This window comes from Oncorhynchus masou, unplaced genomic scaffold (assembly GCF_036934945.1).
Source record: "Oncorhynchus masou masou isolate Uvic2021 unplaced genomic scaffold, UVic_Omas_1.1 unplaced_scaffold_1539, whole genome shotgun sequence".
Lineage (NCBI taxonomy): Eukaryota > Metazoa > Chordata > Actinopteri > Salmoniformes > Salmonidae > Oncorhynchus > Oncorhynchus masou.
The window spans coordinates 94011-112445 of record NW_027005432.1 but is presented as its reverse complement, the minus strand read 5'-3'; the positions used below and the strand labels follow the sequence as shown (position 1 = coordinate 112445).

General features: G+C 42.1%; 1 protein-coding gene across 4 annotated transcripts; it reads left to right on the top strand.

The window, feature by feature from the left end:
- The first annotated feature begins 3371 nt into the window (after positions 1-3371).
- Positions 3372-17278, top strand: LOC135531174 (sialic acid-binding Ig-like lectin 15). 4 transcript variants are annotated; one of them, XM_064959292.1, is made up of 9 exons: positions 3372-3567; positions 4157-4552; positions 4656-5009; positions 5105-5173; positions 5734-5778; positions 5868-5969; positions 6077-6115; positions 6278-6346; positions 17190-17278. In XM_064959292.1, exons 1-8 carry the CDS (start codon positions 3525-3527, stop codon positions 6307-6309), a joined length of 1080 nt encoding a protein of 359 aa, XP_064815364.1. In that variant the 5' UTR covers positions 3372-3524; the 3' UTR covers positions 6310-6346; positions 17190-17278. The 4 variants fall into 4 exon arrangements, with proteins under 4 accessions (XP_064815364.1, XP_064815362.1, XP_064815365.1 ...); XM_064959290.1 differs by lacking the exon at positions 17190-17278 and adding an exon at positions 6708-7893; XM_064959289.1 differs by lacking the exon at positions 17190-17278 and adding an exon at positions 7681-7891 and having other exon boundaries at positions 3373-3567.
- The last annotated feature ends 1157 nt before the right edge of the window (positions 17279-18435 follow it).

Sequence of the window (18435 nt, the reverse complement as noted above, 5' to 3'; positions counted from 1 at the left end):
TTTCAATGACTAGGAACAGTGGGTTTAACTGCCTGTTCAGGGGCAGAATGACAGATTTGTACCTTGTCAGCTCGGAGGTTTGAACTTGCAACATTCCGGTTACTAGTCCAACACTCTAACCACTAGGCTACCACTAGCCTAATTTGCTCAATTAGGTAGTATTAATTACGGAGAAATTATTTCATAGAATAGCATGTCATATCACTTAATCCGGCATAGCCAAAGACACGACATACTCTATGTCAAAGTGGAAGAATAATGTATGAAAAAAAATGTATTCATAAAAATAAATAAACACTAATATATCTTGATTTGATAAGTGTTCAAGCCTCTGAGTTAATACATGTTAGAATCACCTTTGGCAGCGATTACAGCTGTGAGTTTTTCTGGGTTTGAGTCTTTCTAAGAGCTTTGCACCCCTGGATTGAACAATATGTGCACATTTTTGTAATTTTTAAAAAAATCTTTAAGTTCTGTCTGTCAAGTTGGTTATTGATCATTGCTAGACAGCCATTTTCAAGTCGCCATACATTTTCAAGCCGATTTCAGTCCAAACTTTAACTAGGCCACACAGTAACATTCAATGTCGTCTTGGTAAGCAACTCCAGTGTATATTTTGTCTTGTTTGAGTTTATTGTCCTGCTGAAAGGTGAATTTGTCTCCCAGTGTCTGGTGGAAAGGAGTTTAGAAAGGAGTTTGCCTGTGTTTAACTCTCTTTGTTTTGTTTTTATCATAAAAACTTCCTTGTCCTCATAACATGATGCAGCCACCACCATGATTGAAAATATGAGGAGTGGTACTCCGTAATGTGTTGTGTTGTATTTTCCCCAAACATAATACTTTGTATTCAGGACAAAGTCGATTTCTTTGGCACATTGTTTCGCTGTTTTACTTTAGTGCCTTACTGCAAACCGGATGCATGTTTTTGAAATATTTTTAATGTGTACAGGCTTCCTTTTCACTCTGTCAATTAGGTTAGTATTGAGGAGTAACTACAATGTTGTTGATCCATCCTCAGTTTTCTCCTATTTTATTATTATCTATTTGTTTACCTACATTTAACTAGGCAAATCCGTTAAGAACAAATTCTTATTTACAATGACGGACTCCACCGGCCAAACCCAGACGACGCTGGGCCAGTTGTGTGCTGCCCTATGGGACTCCCAATTATGGGCCACTTTAATAATGGAACACTAGTCACTTTAATAATGTATACATACTGCTTTGCTAATTTCACGTGTATATACTGTATTCTATTCTACTCCATTTTAGTCTATGCCACTCTGACATTGCTCGTCTTAATATTTATATATTTCTTAATTCCATTATTTTACTTTTAGATTTGTAGTTGTAAATGAGAACTTGTTCTCAACTGGTCTACCTGGTGAAATAAAAACAAAACAATTTGTGTGTATTCTTGTGTGTGTGTGAATTCTTAGATACTACTGCACTGTTGGAGCACAAGCATTTCGCTACACCCACAATAACATCGGCTAAATATGTGCATGTGACCAATACAATTGTATTTTATTTGAATCCCCATTGGCCTCATGGTGAAATCCATGAGCAGTTTCCTTCCTCTCTGGCGACTGAGTTAGGAAGGACGTCTGTATCTTTGTAGTAACTGGGTGTATTGGTACACCATCCAAAGTGTCATTAATAACTTCACCATGCTTTTTATTTCTACCCATCTACCAATAGGCCCGTCTCTGCAAGGCCTTGGAAAACCTCCCTGGTCATTGTGGTTGAATCTGTTTCAAATTCACTGCTCAAATGAGTGAACTTACAGAGTGTGTGTGGGGTACAGAGATCAGGTAGTCATTCAGAAATCACATTTTTACTCCTGAATTTATTTAGACTTGTCATAACAAAGGAATTGAACACTTATTGACTCAAGATATTTCAGCTTTTCATTTAAAAAAAATACTGAACAAAAATATAAACGCAACATGCTGCAATTTCAAAGATTTTACAGAATTACAGTTCATATAAGGGAATTGGTCAATTGAAATAAATTCATTAAACACTAATCTATGGATTTCACATGACTGGGAATACAGATACTGTATGCATCTGTTGGTCACAGATACCTTAAATAAAAACTAGGGGCGTGGATCAGAAAACCAGTCAGTATCTGGTGTGACCACCACTTGCCTCATGCAGCACGACGCATCTCCTTCACGTAGAGTTGTTCAGGTTGTTGATTGTGGCCTGTGGAATGATGTCTCACTCCTCTTCCATGGCTGTGCCAAGTTACTGGATATTGGCGGGAACTGGAACATGCTGTCTAACATGTCGATCCAGAACATCCCAAACATGGTCAATGGATGACATGTCAGGTGAGTATGGAAGAACTGGGAAATGTTCAGCTTTCAGGAATTGTGTGCAGATCCTTGCAACATGGGGCAGTGCATTATCATGCTTGAACATGAGGTGATGGCAGATTATGAATGGCACAACAATGGGCCTCAGGAGCTCATCACGGTATCTCTGTGCATTCAAATTGTCATCAATAAAATACAATTGTATTCTCCGTCCATAGCTTATGCCTGCCCATACCATAACCCCCACCACCACCATGGGGCACTCTGTTCACTAACAGGGATCTAAACAAATTTGTGCGTATGGAACATTTCTGTGATCTTTGATTGTGTCTCATGAAACATGGGAACAACACATTATATATTGTGTTTTATATTGTTGTTCAGTGTAATTTGTTAAAAAAAATCTAAAAACATACTTCCACATCATGGAATATTTCGTATTCAATTTAATCCATTTTAAATTCAGGCTGTAACACAAAATGTGAAACAAGTAAAATGGTGTGAATACTGTCTGAAGGTGCTGTAGGACTGTTATATTGCTCAAATCTCACTAGACTAAACGGAGGTCCTCTATTGTTCCAGTCTCAATGCTTTCTATAATAGATACCAAGTATAGAGGCTCAGGAAACACATCTTAAATTCACATAATAGGCCTAAAGAAATAATACACTTCCATTGTTAATGCACGTATGCTCAGCCAAGCCCTCACGTGTTTCACAGTAAGCACTAAATGGGAAATGGCTATTCTCATGTTGTACATTTCACAACTGTTTCCTGATTAGAGGCATTGTGTTGGTAGAACTTCTTCTCCGTGACTTGTGTTTCACAGTAAGCACTAAATGGGAAATGGCTATTCTCATGTTGTACATTTCACAACTGTTTCCTGATTAGAGGCATTGTGTTGGTAGAACTTCTTCTCCGTGACTTGTGTTTCACAGTAAGCACTAAATGGGAAATGGCTATTCTCATGTTGTACATTTCACAACTGTTTCCTGATTAGAGGCATTGTGTTGGTAGAACTTCTTCTCCGTGACTTGTGTTTCACAGTAAGCACTAAATGGGAAATGGCTATTCTCATGTTGTACATTTCACAACTGTTTCCTGATTAGAGGCATTGTGTTGGTAGAACTTCTTCTCCGTGACTTGACTTTCTTTCTCCTCAGTGCCAAAGGGATATGTATATATTTGATTACCTTTAGGATGGTGCAGGCTCAACTCTTCTCTCTCTTCTCTGTCATTACAGGTAGGCCAAACTCCAGTTTTAGCTATTTCTATTCAGATTCAGTTTTGGTGAAACATTCCTATTTAAGCTTTAGCATTTTTTTTTTTTTACCTTTATTTAAATAATCTTGAATAATTTGGGAATAAAGGAATTATCCCTCTTTAGTGTTGTAATATTCATGAGTATGTGTTTATACAGTATCATAAGAGATGACTTGTTGATCCTTTTTTCAACTGGGCAAGTCAGTTAAGAACAGATTTTATTTTCAATGACAGCCTAGGAACAGTGGGTTAACTGCCTGTTCAGGGGCAGAATGACAGATTTGTAACTTGTCAGCTCGGGGATTTGAACTTGCAACCTTTCGATTACTAGTCCAACGCTCTAACCACTAGGCTACCCTGCCACCCCATCCTTTGGGTAGTGACGTGTGTGTTTAAATAAAGTACAATAGAGTACACTAGATAAAGTACAATAGATTGCCAGTTGAACCAATTAGAAAACAAGTTTTTTTTAAATACTTGAGACCATCAGAAAAAACAAACATGTAATATCCTTAATATGATTGATTTCTCTAATTTCTCTAATTGTGAACTAATATTCCTCCCACTAGGCACCTTCTCACAATCATGGTCCATGACAGTTCCCCCTGTAGTGAACAGCACCATAGGAGGAGATGTGGTCCTACCCTGCTCCTTCACCCACCCCAAGCAACAAGACTACTCCAAAGGCATCACAGTTCAGTGGATCACCAGACAATTCCATGATACGCCCTTCTTCCAATGCAAGGTGAAAAATGTTACTACGGGTGGAATGAATGAATGCTCAGTTCCAGAGTCATACCAACGCTTCTCAGTCAAAGGAGATCCTAAGCAGAGGGATCTCTCTCTCCTCATCAGAGATCTGGCGGTCACAGACAATGGAGTTTACTTCTGCAGAGTAGAGCTGGACTATTACTGGGCTGATGGGAAGTGGCAGACTGCCAGCGGCACACAGCTCAATATCATTGGTAAAGGTCTCACTACGTTGTCAGCAATAAGGGTCTGGTGGTCTAGGAATATGAAACTCTTTACCACAATGATACTCATGGAAGGTTTGTGCTTTGTCCCTAGCTAAGGCCCAGATTCTCAGCCTGTCTTGGGTAGAGGCGTCCCTCGGACCAGGCAACGGGAGCCTCAGGTGTGTAGTTGAGGGGAACCCCCCATCCACCATCACCTGGTTCTCCTCCTCTAAGGGCAACATAGACCCAGGTGTCAGCACCATAGGAACCCACCCATTTCAGTGGACAAGTTCAATCCCCTACTTCACCCAGGAAGTGTACACCTGCAGGGCAGAGAACAGCCTGGGGAGGGCAGAGAGACGGTTCCCCCCTGGACCCACTGCGCTGACCGTAGCCCTCTCTGTGTGTGGGGTCCTGCTTCTGCTGCTGCTCCTTGGCGTGGCTTTATTTTACCTGAGAAAAAGAGGTAGGTGATCTCTGTAAGAAAATAAATACTAGTTAAGATATTATATTTTTGGCGTATTTACAGATTCATATACTATCTCTGGTCTTTTCCAAAAGGATACCTGAGATTCTGCAATTCAGAAAAGATTAAGCAGCAATCTGAGTTGTGCACAGATCCTGCTATAGGTAAGGGGTCTTACTCTTTCTAGACAATCTGAGTCTTTGAATAGTATTTCTGATCAGTAATAATTTTTCATCAGATGAAAGGGCAGAGTGTGAGTTGAAAGCCAGTTTAAGTGGAAGGCTATTCAGTACATTTTTGTCATTTAGCAGACGCTCTATCCAGAGCAACTTACAGGAGCAATTAGGGTTAAGTGCCTCGCTCAAGGGCACATCGGCAGATGTTTCACCTAGTTTGCTCAGGGATTGGAAATGGCCCAACACTCTTAACCCGCTAGACGACCTGCTGCCCTGTTATTCACTATCTCCACACATATGCTTCCCTATGTACCAGTCCATCAACTTCTCTTGTCTACGGCCCACTCATATTCTGTGTATTCTACACCCTCTTCTCCCGTATCCTTCAATCCCTGCCTGGTGTCCCAACTACACCTCTGTAGAAGTGGGCAAAAAGATTGGGTCCAGTGTCGAGTCTGAGCATAGCTCTTCATGTCCTCTTATTCAGTCATAAACTTTGTGCGTCACAGCAGTTTACATTTGTACATTTTACTTCCCTGTTTCTAAAGCTATGGTCAGTGAATCCTCTATCTACGCCAATGTCTCAGAAATGGGTGAGTGGACAAGACCGTGAAGGATTTGCTGATGGTTCAGATCTGTAATGTGTCACACAGTTTCTTACTGTTGTTCTCTACACAAACAGAAAGCCCACAGTCATTGTATAAACATAATTCACCAGAAGATGGCGACATGGAGCTACTAAATCTGGTATACTCAGACGTTCATCTGAACACCACCACTCAATGTAAGTATTCAATTATTGCAATTTTGGGCCATGAATTCCATAGGTATACCACCAAGTACCAGAACCAGCTCAGATAAGCTTGTGAAATTGCCCTCTTTTCTTTTAAGCACCCCAAAGAAGCTCTCGTGTCCCCATACCAGATGAAGGTGAATTATTTTTAGTTTTTTTCTTGAAGTGACACAAGAAAGTCTAAGATTGCATAATACAGCTGAGACAGCACTGTCCTTAACATAACATGATATAACGCCAACCCTTCACTTTTCATTGTCATTCCATTATTCTGATGATGCTGTCCATTGTCATTTCAGGTGTCCACTATGCTATTGTGAAGCTGGGGTGAACTGCCGAGGCGCAGCAGAGAGAATGCAACTCTGGAGGTATGTCATAATGAAACTGAGCTCCCTCATTCTGACAGACATTTTTCAAAAGTAATCAACGAGAGTTTAGCAGTCAATCTTATTGAAATTGTTCACAACATTGGGGCAACTTGGTAGATTCCGTTTTTATATTGTTATTCTTATGGAGGTCCAATTACATAATTGCTCTACAAGTGTTATTGTAACTGTAGCGTTATTGTAACTGTAGTGTTATTGTAACTGTAGTGTTATTGTAATTGTCAAAAATGTTACTCAATAACAATTGTTATTGTTCCTGAGCGCCATTACATCATTATACTTCTGGGTTTCCTTTCAAATAAGTGAAGCGTTCCTTTTAAACACACGTCACATGAACCCACAGAAGAACTCCAGCGCGGTCATTCGCCTCAACCACCACAGAACCAGCTGATGCTATCTGGGCAAAACTTCAGTGTATCTCTGGTTGAGTGTGGTCATCCACCAGCTCTGCAAGGAACTCTGTCATCGAACTACTGAAGGGTTTTCTCATATTTGTAAGGGGTGCGTACTGGCGGCAGAGAAGTCAGACGCAGGAGAGCAAGAACTGTGTTTCCAAACGGCGCAGTTTATTTTTTTTTAAACGACCGGAAAACAGAACAATCAAATAATGGGTACATAACCCGACTCACACCAGGACAGCCGTGCACAAGCACATACAATAAGCAATCTGACAAGGACATGAGGGGGAACAGAGGGTTAAATACACAACATGTAATTGATGGGATTGGAACCAGGTGTGATGGAAGACGAGACGAAACGAAAGGAAAATGAAAAGAGTGTCGTCGGTGACTTCGACCGCCGACCGAACATGAAGAGGGACCAACTTCAGCGGAAGTCGTGACAATATTGGTGTAGAATAATCATAATAATACATAGTATTTATATAGCATTTTTCAAGGACGCAAAGTCGCTTGGGTCCATGTCCATGTTCTTACCATGTGGTGCATCACTAAACGAAACTAAACGTCCATGTAGAACCACGAAGCAGAAAGAGTGTGGTGCATTTGTATATGTAAATGTATTGGTTTCCTTTGGCTGCAGTGTTTCTGGTGTTCTCAAAGTGTCACGGAGGATCTAGTTCCTCTGGACCACATGCAGAGAGTAACTCACTCAGGTTCTTAAGTTTGTACAGCTGATGCATAAAACTGTTTGGCTCGCCATGGTAATGTCCTTTTAGGGTGTGGTTTGGGTCCCATATCTGGCTTCACTTGCTTATGTAGAGACGAGGCCTACTGGTATGCACAGCCAGAGTGTGTGTGCGCGCCTTTATGTGGTAAGGTTTTCTAAGCACTCTTTCCCATTCTGCTCTGTCGCAGTCCCGGGAAGTGGTGACAGAGAAGAGCATCCTGCCCTCGTCTCCATGGTAACAGCTGTTTATGGATGGGGGGTGACAGAAACAAAACCCTACTGCTGCAAAGCATCGAAATATGGAAAACTCCTTCCTGATGGGCTTCAGTCTTATTTCATCGCTATCCATGTTGTTATGTAGCTTGATTGACATGGGCCTAATTACATTTACATTTACATTTAAGTCATTTAGCAGACGCTCTTATCCAGAGCGACTTACAAATTGGTGAATTCACCTTCTGACATCCAGTGGAACAGCCACTTTACAATAGTGCATCTAAGTCATTAGGGGGGGGGGGGGGGGGGGGGGGGTGAGAAGGATTACTTATCCTATCCTAGGTATTCCTTGAAGAGGTGGGGTTTCAGGTGTCTCCGGAAGGTGGTGATTGACTCCGCTGTCCTGGCGTCGTGAGGGAGTTTGTTCCACCATTGGGGGGCCAGAGCAGCGAACAGTTTTGACTGGGCTGAGCGGGAACTGTACTTCCTCAATGGTAGGGAGGCGAGCAGGCCAGAGGTGGATGAACGCAGTGCCCTTGCTTGGGTGTAGGGCCTGATCAGAGCCTGGAGGTACTGCGGTGCCGTTCCCCTCACAGCTCCGTAGGCAAGCACCATGGTCTTGTAGCGGATGCGAGCTTCAACTGGAAGCCAGTGGAGAGAGCGGAGGAGCGGGGTGACGTGAGAGAACTTGGGAAGGTTGAACACCAGACGGGCTGCGGCGTTCTGGATGAGTTGTAGGGGTTTAATGGCACAGGCAGGGAGCCCAGCCAACAGCGAGTTGCAGTAATCCAGACGGGAGATGACAAGTGCCTGGATTAGGACCTGCGCCGCTTCCTGTGTGAGGCAGGGTCGTACTCTGCGGATGTTGTAGAGCATGAACCTACAGGAACGGGCCACCGCCATGATGTTGGTTGAGAACGACAGGGTGTTGTCCAGGATCACGCCAAGGTTCTTAGCGCTCTGGGAGGAGGACACAATGGAGTTGTCAACCGTGATGGCGAGGTCATGGAACGGGCAGTCCTTCCCCGGGAGGAAGAGCAGCTCCGTCTTGCCGAGGTTCAGCTTGAGGTGGTGATCCGTCATCCACACTGATATGTCTGCCAGACATGCAGAGATGCGATTCGCCACCTGGTCATCAGAAGGGGGAAAGGAGAAGATTAATTGTGTGTCGTCTGCATAGCAATGATAGGAGAGACCATGTGAGGTTATGACAGAGCCAAGTGACTTGGTGTATAGCGAGAATAGGAGAGGGCCTAGAACAGAGCCCTGGGGGACACCAGTGGTGAGAGCGCGTGGCGAGGAGACAGATTCTCGCCACGCCACCTGGTAGGAGCGACCTGTCAGGTAGGACGCAATCCAAGCGTGGGCCGCGCCGGAGATGCCCAACTCGGAGAGGGTGGAGAGGAGGATCTGATGGTTCACAGTATCGAAGGCAGCCGATAGGTCTAGAAGGATGAGAGCAGAGGAGAGAGAGTTAGCTTTAGCAGTGCGGAGCGCCTCCGTGATGCAGAGAAGAGCAGTCTCAGTTGAATGACTAGTCTTGAAACCTGACTGATTTGGATCAAGAAGGTCATTCTGAGAGAGATAGAGGGAGAGCTGGCCAAGGACGGCACGTTCAAGAGTTTTGGAGAGAAAAGAAAGAAGGGATACTGGTCTGTAGTTGTTGACATCGGAGGGATCGAGTGTAGGTTTCTTCAGAAGGGGTGCAACTCTCGCTCTCTTGAAGACGGAAGGGACGTAGCCAGCGGTCAGGGATGAGTTGATGAGCGAGGTGAGGTAAGGGAGAAGGTCCCCGGAAATGGTCTGGAGGAGAGAGGAGGGGATAGGGTCGAGCGAGATATCTGTGCTTAGTTTGTCTAATATCTGTGCTTAGTTTGTTATTTTTTGTAAGTGTCTGTGGGTGCCTAGGAACAGTGGGTTAACTGCCTTGTTCAGTGGCAGAATGACATAATGATGATGTTTAAAGCATATAGATGTAAATAATACACTACACTGAAACTATTTTAGCATGGCCAGGGGTAGTCCCATTAGTGCAGTCCCCTTGGGATAGGATGGTGGGCCTATAGTTTAACACCTGTTGACACCACATGGTTACCAATTCAATGCAAAACCTACATTAGGTCTGACCTTAAAGTAATGTGAGCTTCTTGCTTGCTTGCAATGTGGGTGGAAAAAAATGCTTAAATTAACCTGGGACAAATACAATTCAGCTGTCGATATAGTACGGAGGTCGAATGGGTATGGGTCTATGGTGCAGGCTACAATGATATAGGGCCTACAGTGTCTTTGACGAGGCCATCCACTGGATGTCATAAGGTGAATTCACCAATTTGTAAGTCGCTCTGGATAAGAGCGTCTGCCAAATGACTTAAATGTAATGTAAATGTTGACAATAGTAGGAATACGTTTGATGAACTTCAAACATATTCAGATTGATAGCTACATGTTTAATCATCTTCTACAGATCAACTTCAACCATCATGTGAACACTATTTAGGTGGAGACTGTAAATGCTTCATCATTTACATCCATAACACACGCGGTAATGCCGCCAGTAGCATGCGGCTAGAAATGAGACCCAATCGTGCGTGAGTGATTTGCGGACTATACGTGTTTTGATAGCGCTTTCTCTTCCAGCCAGTCATTTTATGTCCATGGGCGAGTTCGTTTTTCTTTACCCGGTGTCTTACACATTTTAGGTCCTTAAATAAATTAACCACTCTCCTATGGCCATGCAAAACGAACTGGCCCATTGAGTAAAAGCAACATTGTAATTGTTGAAGTTGAAAAATGCTACTGTTTCCTGGAAACCCCACCCCTTTCCATGAGTTACCACAGCCGCAAAGTCTAACTTGGCTATCGTAAAAAATGTATCGTAAAATAACCTGCAATTGTGCTTTTTCGTCTTATTTTAAGGTTACGGTTAGGCATAAGGTTAGGATTGGGTTTAAAATCACATTTTAAGAAGATTTGTAGAAACAGGCGGGGTTTATGACTTTGTGGCGGTGGTAACAAGTAACGACCATGAAGTAGACGAAGCACAGTAGTAGCAGCTGCCTGTGTTTCTTGGGCCACGATACACTGTAGTCTAGACTATTTACACTGTGTTTTATTTATACATACATATCAAAATGTCTCATACTGTTGTTACTACCACCACCACGACGAGATCGTCTTCGGGCGAAGGATTCTTGAATTTGGTCTATACTCGCTCTGTACAAGGATTACTGAAAATCGCCCAAGTGGTAAGAATGTTTGATCAGATATTTATACGGATGTTCTGCACAGCATTATACATATTTTTTAAAACTTTTTTATTTTTAATGTTGGGGTTGGGTTGTATTTTATATTGCCTACTGTCTGCTGTCTTCGTGATCTTTAATCCAAAATGTGGAGAATGCACTCAAAAATTGAGGATAAAGGGGAGCGAGGTGCGTAACAGAAACTCTGATTCATTCGTATACTACTAGCAGTAGTGGAAAAAGTACCCAATTGTTGTAAAAGTAAAGATAACTTAATAAAAAATGACTCAAGAAAAAGTGAAATTTTCCCAGTAATATATTATTTGAGTAAAAGTCTAAAAGTATTTGGTTTAAACTATACTTAAGTATCAAAACTAAATGTAACTGCTAAAATATACTTAAGATTCAAAAGTAAAAGTCTAAATAATTTAAAATTCCTTATATTAAGCAATCCACACGGCATCATTTTCATGTTTTCTTTATTTGCTCTAACACTCAGACATAATTTATAAACGAGGCATGTGTTGAGTCAAGTCCGCCAGATCAGAGGCCATGGGGATGACCAGGGATGTTCTCTTGATAAGTGTGTGAATTAGACCATTTTCCTGCCGTGCTAAGCATTCAAAATGTAACGAGTACTTTTGGGTGTCAGGGAAAATGTATGGAGTGAAAAGTACATTATTTTCTTTAGGAATGTATTGAAGTAAAAGCTGTCAAAAATATAAATAGTAAAGTACAGATACCCCAAAACACGATTTAAGTAGTACTTTTAGTATTTTTACTTAAGTACTTTACACCACTGTCTACTAGGTGGCTTTCTCTGACGGTTAGGCTACGACTAGGCTACTTTACAAAACATTAACATGCAAACATGAATTAGGCCAATACCAGTGGGAACCAATAGCCTTTATAACCTGAATTAGGCCTATACCAGTGGGAACCAATAGCCTTTATAACCTGAATTAGGCCTATACCAGTGGGAACCAATAGCCTTTATAACAGGAATTAGGCCTATACCAATGGGAACCAATAGCCTTTATAACCTGAATTAGGCCTATACCAGTGGGAACCAATAGCCTTTATAACCTGAATTAGGTCTATACCAGTGGGAACCAATAGCCTTTATAACAGGAATTAGGCCTATACCAATGGGAACCAATAGCCTTTATAACCTGAATTAGGCCTATACCAGTGGGAACCAATAGCCTTTATAACCTGAATTAGGTCTATACCAGTGGGAACCAATAGCCTTTATAACCTGAATTAGGCCTATACCAGTGGGAACCAATAGCCTTTATAACCTGAATTAGGCCTATACCAGTGGGAACCAATAGCCTTTATAACCTGAATTAGGCCTATACCAGTGGGAACCAATAGCCTTTATAACAGGAATTAGGCCTATACCAATGGGAACCAATAGCCTTTATAACCTGAATTAGGCCTATACCAGTGGGAACCAATAGCCTTTATAACCTGAATTAGGTCTATACCAGTGGGAACCAATAGCCTTTATAACCTGAATTAGGCCTATACCAATGGGAACCAATAGCCTTTATAACAGGAATTAGGCCTATACCAATGGGAACCAATAGCCTTTATAACAGGAATTAGGCCTATACCAGTGGGAACCAATAGCCTTTATAACCTGAATTAGGCCTATACCAGTGGGAACCAATAGCCTTTATAACCTAAATTAGGCCTATACCAGTGGGAACCAATAGCCTTTATAACCTGAATTAGGCCTATACCAGTGGAAACCAATAGCCTTTATAACAGGAATTAGGCCTATACCAATGGGAACCAATAGCCTTTATAACAGGAATTAGGCCTATACCAGTGGGAACCAATAGCCTTTATAACCTGAATTAGGCCTATACCAGTGGAAACCAATAGCCTTTATAACCTGAATTAGGCCTATACCAGTGGAAACCAATAGCCTTTATAACCTGAATTAGGCCTATACCAGTGGGAACCAATAGCCTTTATAACCTGAATTAGGCCTATACCAGTGGAAACCAATAGCCTTTATAACAGGAATTAGGCCTATACCAATGGGAACCAATAGTCTTTATAACCTGAATTAGGTCTATACCAGTGGAAACCAATAGCCTTTATAACCTGAATTAGGCCTATACCAGTGGAAACCAATAGCCTTTATAACCTGAATTAGGCCTATACCAGTGGGAACCAATAGCCTTTATAACCTGAATTAGACCTATACCAGTGGGAACCAATAGCCTTTATAACCTGAATTAGGCCTATACCAGTGGGAACCAATAGCCTTTATAACAGGAATTAGGCCTATACCAATGGGAACCAATAGCCTTTATAACCTGAATTAGGCCTATACCAGTGGGAACCAATAGCCTTTATAACCTGAATTAGGTCTATACCAGTGGGAACCAATAGCCTTTATAACCTGAATTAGGCCTATACCAATGGGAACCAATAGCCTTTATAACAGGAATTAGGCCTATACCAATGGGAACCAATAGCCTTTATAACAGGAATTAGGCCTATACCAGTGGGAACCAATAGCCTTTATAACCTGAATTAGGCCTATACCAGTGGGAACCAATAGCCTTTATAACCTAAATTAGGCCTATACCAGTGGGAACCAATAGCCTTTATAACCTGAATTAGGCCTATACCAGTGGAAACCAATAGCCTTTATAACAGGAATTAGGCCTATACCAATGGGAACCAATAGCCTTTATAACAGGAATTAGGCCTATACCAGTGTGAACCAATAGCCTTTATAACCTGAATTAGGCCTATACCAGTGGAAACCAATAGCCTTTATAACCTGAATTAGGCCTATACCAGTGGAAACCAATAGCCTTTATAACCTGAATTAGGCCTATACCAGTGGGAACCAATAGCCTTTATAACCTGAATTAGGCCTATACCAGTGGAAACCAATAGCCTTTATAACAGGAATTAGGCCTATACCAATGGGAACCAATAGCCTTTATAACCTGAATTAGGCCTATACCAGTGGGAACCAATAGCCTTTATAACCTGAATTAGGCCTATACCAGTGGAAACCAATAGTCTTTATAACCTGAATTAGGTCTATACCAGTGGGAACCAATAGCCTTTATAACCTGAATTAGGCCTATACCAGTGGAAACCAATAGCCTTTATAACCTGAATTAGGCCTATACCAGTGGAAACCAATAGCCTTTATAAAACCTACAAGTTTAGTGGACTAAGATATTTTAAGTGACTGAGACTAGAATCTACACTGGGAGCCCCCCCCTTCAAAGATTGAGTTGTGCATTAACTCTCCATGAGGCAAAATGTCAGGTGGGCACGTGATACCGGCCACAGTCAGATCAACATCCAGTTTTGATTGAGATGTCCAGTAATTGTTTAAAATAGTGGAGGTCTTGGCAGATTATAATTTTGTTGTTGTTGATTTCTGTAATGTAGGAACTTGTCCCATTGTGTGTGGTGATGTCATATTGCTTTCTACCTTCAAATAAATTCATGTTTATCATCATCTCTCAGAATGTCAGAATTTTGTAATTAATGACACTTTATTATACCTTCATAACGAAGATTGTGACATCAGGGCTTCAGGGAAATCAGGGAAATCACACCTTCATAACAACGGTTGTGAACTCAGGGGAGAACGAACGTTGTCTGTTCTCCCCTTTTTATATCTGTGTTTGGCACAGTAGAATACAGTGGGTTTGCATCTTAATCTTCACTACATTTCTGTTACATTCTTGCTTATTTATAGTCATCACAGGAATAATGGTGGTGTTTCAGAGGAAAAATGGAGGAGGCTGGTTTTGGGTGTTATTTCCTGTTTACAGAAGTGTTTAGTGGCTAATGACTTTCAGCCTCTCCCTTGTGGTTTAATAATGTCAATGTTGTTCCATATACCTGCAACTGCCCTACAATATGAAGCAATAAAGCATGTTTAACGGCATGTGAACGGGAAAATTGTGAACCTTGAACATTAGCCATGTGAGAGCTGGGTTGTGTTGAAAACTAGATTCTGGATCTGGACCAACCTACTGTTACCAGAATTGTTATTTATGTTATTTCACCTCTATTTAACCAGGTAGGCCAGTTGATAACAATTTGTCATTTACAACTGTGACCTGGCCAAGATAAAGAAAAGCAGTGCGACAGAAACAACAACACAGAGTTACACATAGAATAAAAAGCGTACAGTCAATAACACAGTAGATAAAAGAAAGTCTATATACAGTGTGAGGAGGTAGGCAATAAATAGGCCATGGTAGCAAAGTAATTACAATTTAGCTGATTAACACTGGAGTAATAAATGAGCAGATGATGATGTGCAAGTAGAGATACTGGTGTGCAAAAGAGCAGAAAAATAAATAAAAACAATATGGGGATGAGGTAGGTAGACTGGGTGGGCTACTTACAGATGGACTATGTACAGCTGCAGCGATCGGATAGCTACTCAGATAGCTGATGCTTAAAGTTAGTGAGGGAAATATAAGTCTCCAGCTTCACTTATAGATGACCTGGAGCCAGTGGGTCTGGCGACGAATATGTAGCGAGGGCCAGCCAACTAAAGCATACAGGTCGTAGTGGTGGGAGGTATAAGGGGCTTTGGTAATAGAAAGGATGGCACTGTGATAGACTACATCCAGTTTGCTGAGTAGATTATTGGAAGCTATTTTGTAGATGACATCGCCGAAATTGAGAATCGGTAGGGTAGTCAGTTTTATTAGGGTACGTTTGGTGGTTAGTGAAGGAGGCTTTGTTGCGAAATAGAAAGCCGATTTTGGATTGGAGAAGTTTAATATGAGCCTGGAATGAGAGTTTACAGTCTAGCCAGACACCTAGGTATTTGTAGTTGTCCACATATTCTAGGTCAGAACCGTCCAGGGTAGTGATGCTAGTCGGGCGGGCGGGTGTGGGCAGCGAACGGTTGAAAAGCATGCATTTGGTTTTACCTAGCGTTTAAGAGCAGTTGGAGGCCATGGAAGGAGTGTTGTATGGCATTGAAGCTTGTTTAGAGGTTAGTTAACACAGTGTCCAAAGAAGGGCCAGAAGTATACAGAATGGCAGCGTCTGCATACAGGTGGATCAGGGAATCACCCGCAGCAAGAGCGACATCATTGATATATACAGAGAAAAGAGTCAACCCGAGAATTGAACCCTGTGGTACCCCCATAGAGACTGCCAGAGGTCCGGACAACAGGCCCTCTGATTTGACACACTGAACTCTGTCTGAGAAGTAGTTGGTGAACCAGGCAAGGCAGTCATTTGAGAAACCAAGGCTATTGAGTCTGCTGATAAGAATACATTGAATGACAGAGTCGAAAGCCTTGGCCAGGTCGATGAAGACAGCTGCACAATACTGTCTTTTATCGATTGCGGTTATGATATCGTTTAGTACCTTGAGCGTACCAAACCGGCTCGGAAACCAGATTGCACAGCGGAGAAGGTACAGTGGGATTCAAAATGGTCAGTGATCTGTTTATTAACTTGGCTTTCGAAGACTTTAGAGAGGCAGGGCAGGATGGATATAGGTTTATAACAGTTTGGGTCTAGAGTGTCACCCTCTTTGAAGAGGGGGGTGACCGCGGCAGCTTTCCAATCTTTAGGAATCACGGACGATACGGAAGAGAGGTTGAACAGACTGGTAATATGGGTTGCAACAATGGCGGCGGTCAATTTTAGAAAGAGAGGGTCCAGATTGTCTAGCCCAGCTGATTTGTATGGGTCCCGGTTTTGCAGCTCTTTCAGAACATCTGCTATCTGGATTTGGGTGAAGGAGAAGCTGGGGAGGCTTGGGCAAGTAGCTGTGGAGCTGTTGGCCGGGGTTGGGGTTGAGGTAGCCAGGAGGAAAGCATGGCCAGCAGTATAGAAATGCTTATTGAAATTTTAGATTATCATGGATTTATCGGTGGTGACCGTGTTACCTAGCCTCAGTGCAGTGGGCAACTGGGGGGAGGTGCTCTTATTCTCCATGGACTTTACAATGTCCCAAAACCTTTTGGAGTTAGAGCTACAGGATGCAAATTTCTGTTTGAAAAAGCTGGCCTTTGCTTTCCTGACTGACTGCGTGTATTGGTTCCTGACTTCCCTGAACAGTTGCATATCACGGGGACTATTCAATGCTATTGCAGTCCGCTATTGCAGACTAAGATACATTTTTAATACAGGAGTTGATATGGTGCCAATATGCTCCACGATTGGAATCATACTGGGACATGGAAACACGTTATTTGTCTGTGTGTTTGCAGGTAGCACTTCTGATTGCGTTCCTGTGTGTACACTGTGCACGAGGTTGGACTGATTACTCAGCCTTTCGGTACTTTGAGGTGGTGACACTATGGTTCCTCATAGCCTTCCTCATCTTCTACCTCATGTATGTGTTCAGACTGCAGAGTAAGATCCCCTGTATCAACTGGACAATGACGGTGAGTGGCCCTGCAAATGACACACGCCTATACACACACACACACACACATTTACATTGTTTACATTTGAGTTATTTAGCAGACTTTCGTATCCAGAGAGACTTACAGTAGTGTGCATCATCTTTTAAACTTTCTCTGTACTTTTTTCACAGACACGCGTTACAGACACAGCACTTATCTATACCATTCATTGTTTCAGGAGTTACTGCATTATGGCGTTGGGACCATCCTGGTCTTCATTGCCTCTATTGTTGCAGCTGTTAAGAGTGGAGGTGTGTCTGAACTAGAAGCTGGTTCGGTGAGTAACATAGCAGATGCTTTCCTGTTTTCTGGTGCTCCATTCCAGAGCTGAAGAATGTTAATTATTTTCTATCTATCCTAGTATCTCAGCATTTATCTGAAGATAATTGAGAGGCCCTGTTTGCAAAAATGAAACCTTACATCTAAGCTCTCCATAGTTTATTTTTTATTTTACTAGGCAAGTCAGTTTAGAAAAAAATCTTATTTTCAATGACAGTGGGTTAACTGCCTGTTCAAGGGCAGAACAACAGACTTTGTACCTTGTCAGCTCAGGGATTTGAACTTGCAACCTTTCGGTTACTAGTCCAATGCTCGAACCACTAGGCTACCCTGCCTGTCTGTTTGTTATGTGGTGAGTGTGTGGGATTTCCCTTTAAAGCAGGCCAAATGGCTATTAAAGGGGAGTGGAAACACTAGGCTTTAGAACACCAGCTAACTGGAACTGTAAATCACCATATTGGCATTATTGCATCAATGGTAGGATTTCCCTTTAAAGCAGGCCAAATGGCTATTAAAGGGGAGTGGAAACACTAGGCTTTAGAACAGCAGCTAACTGGAACTGTAAATCACCATATTGGCATTGTTGCATCACTGGCAGGATTTCCCTTTAAAGCAGGCCAAATGGCTATTAAAGGGGAGTGGAAATACTAGGCTTTAGAACACCAGCTCACTGGAACTGTAAATCACCATATTGGCATTGCTGCATAACTTTATTGAAAAAACTGAGGGGAATACATCGTCTCAGTCAAGCCTGAAAACAAAGTGCAAG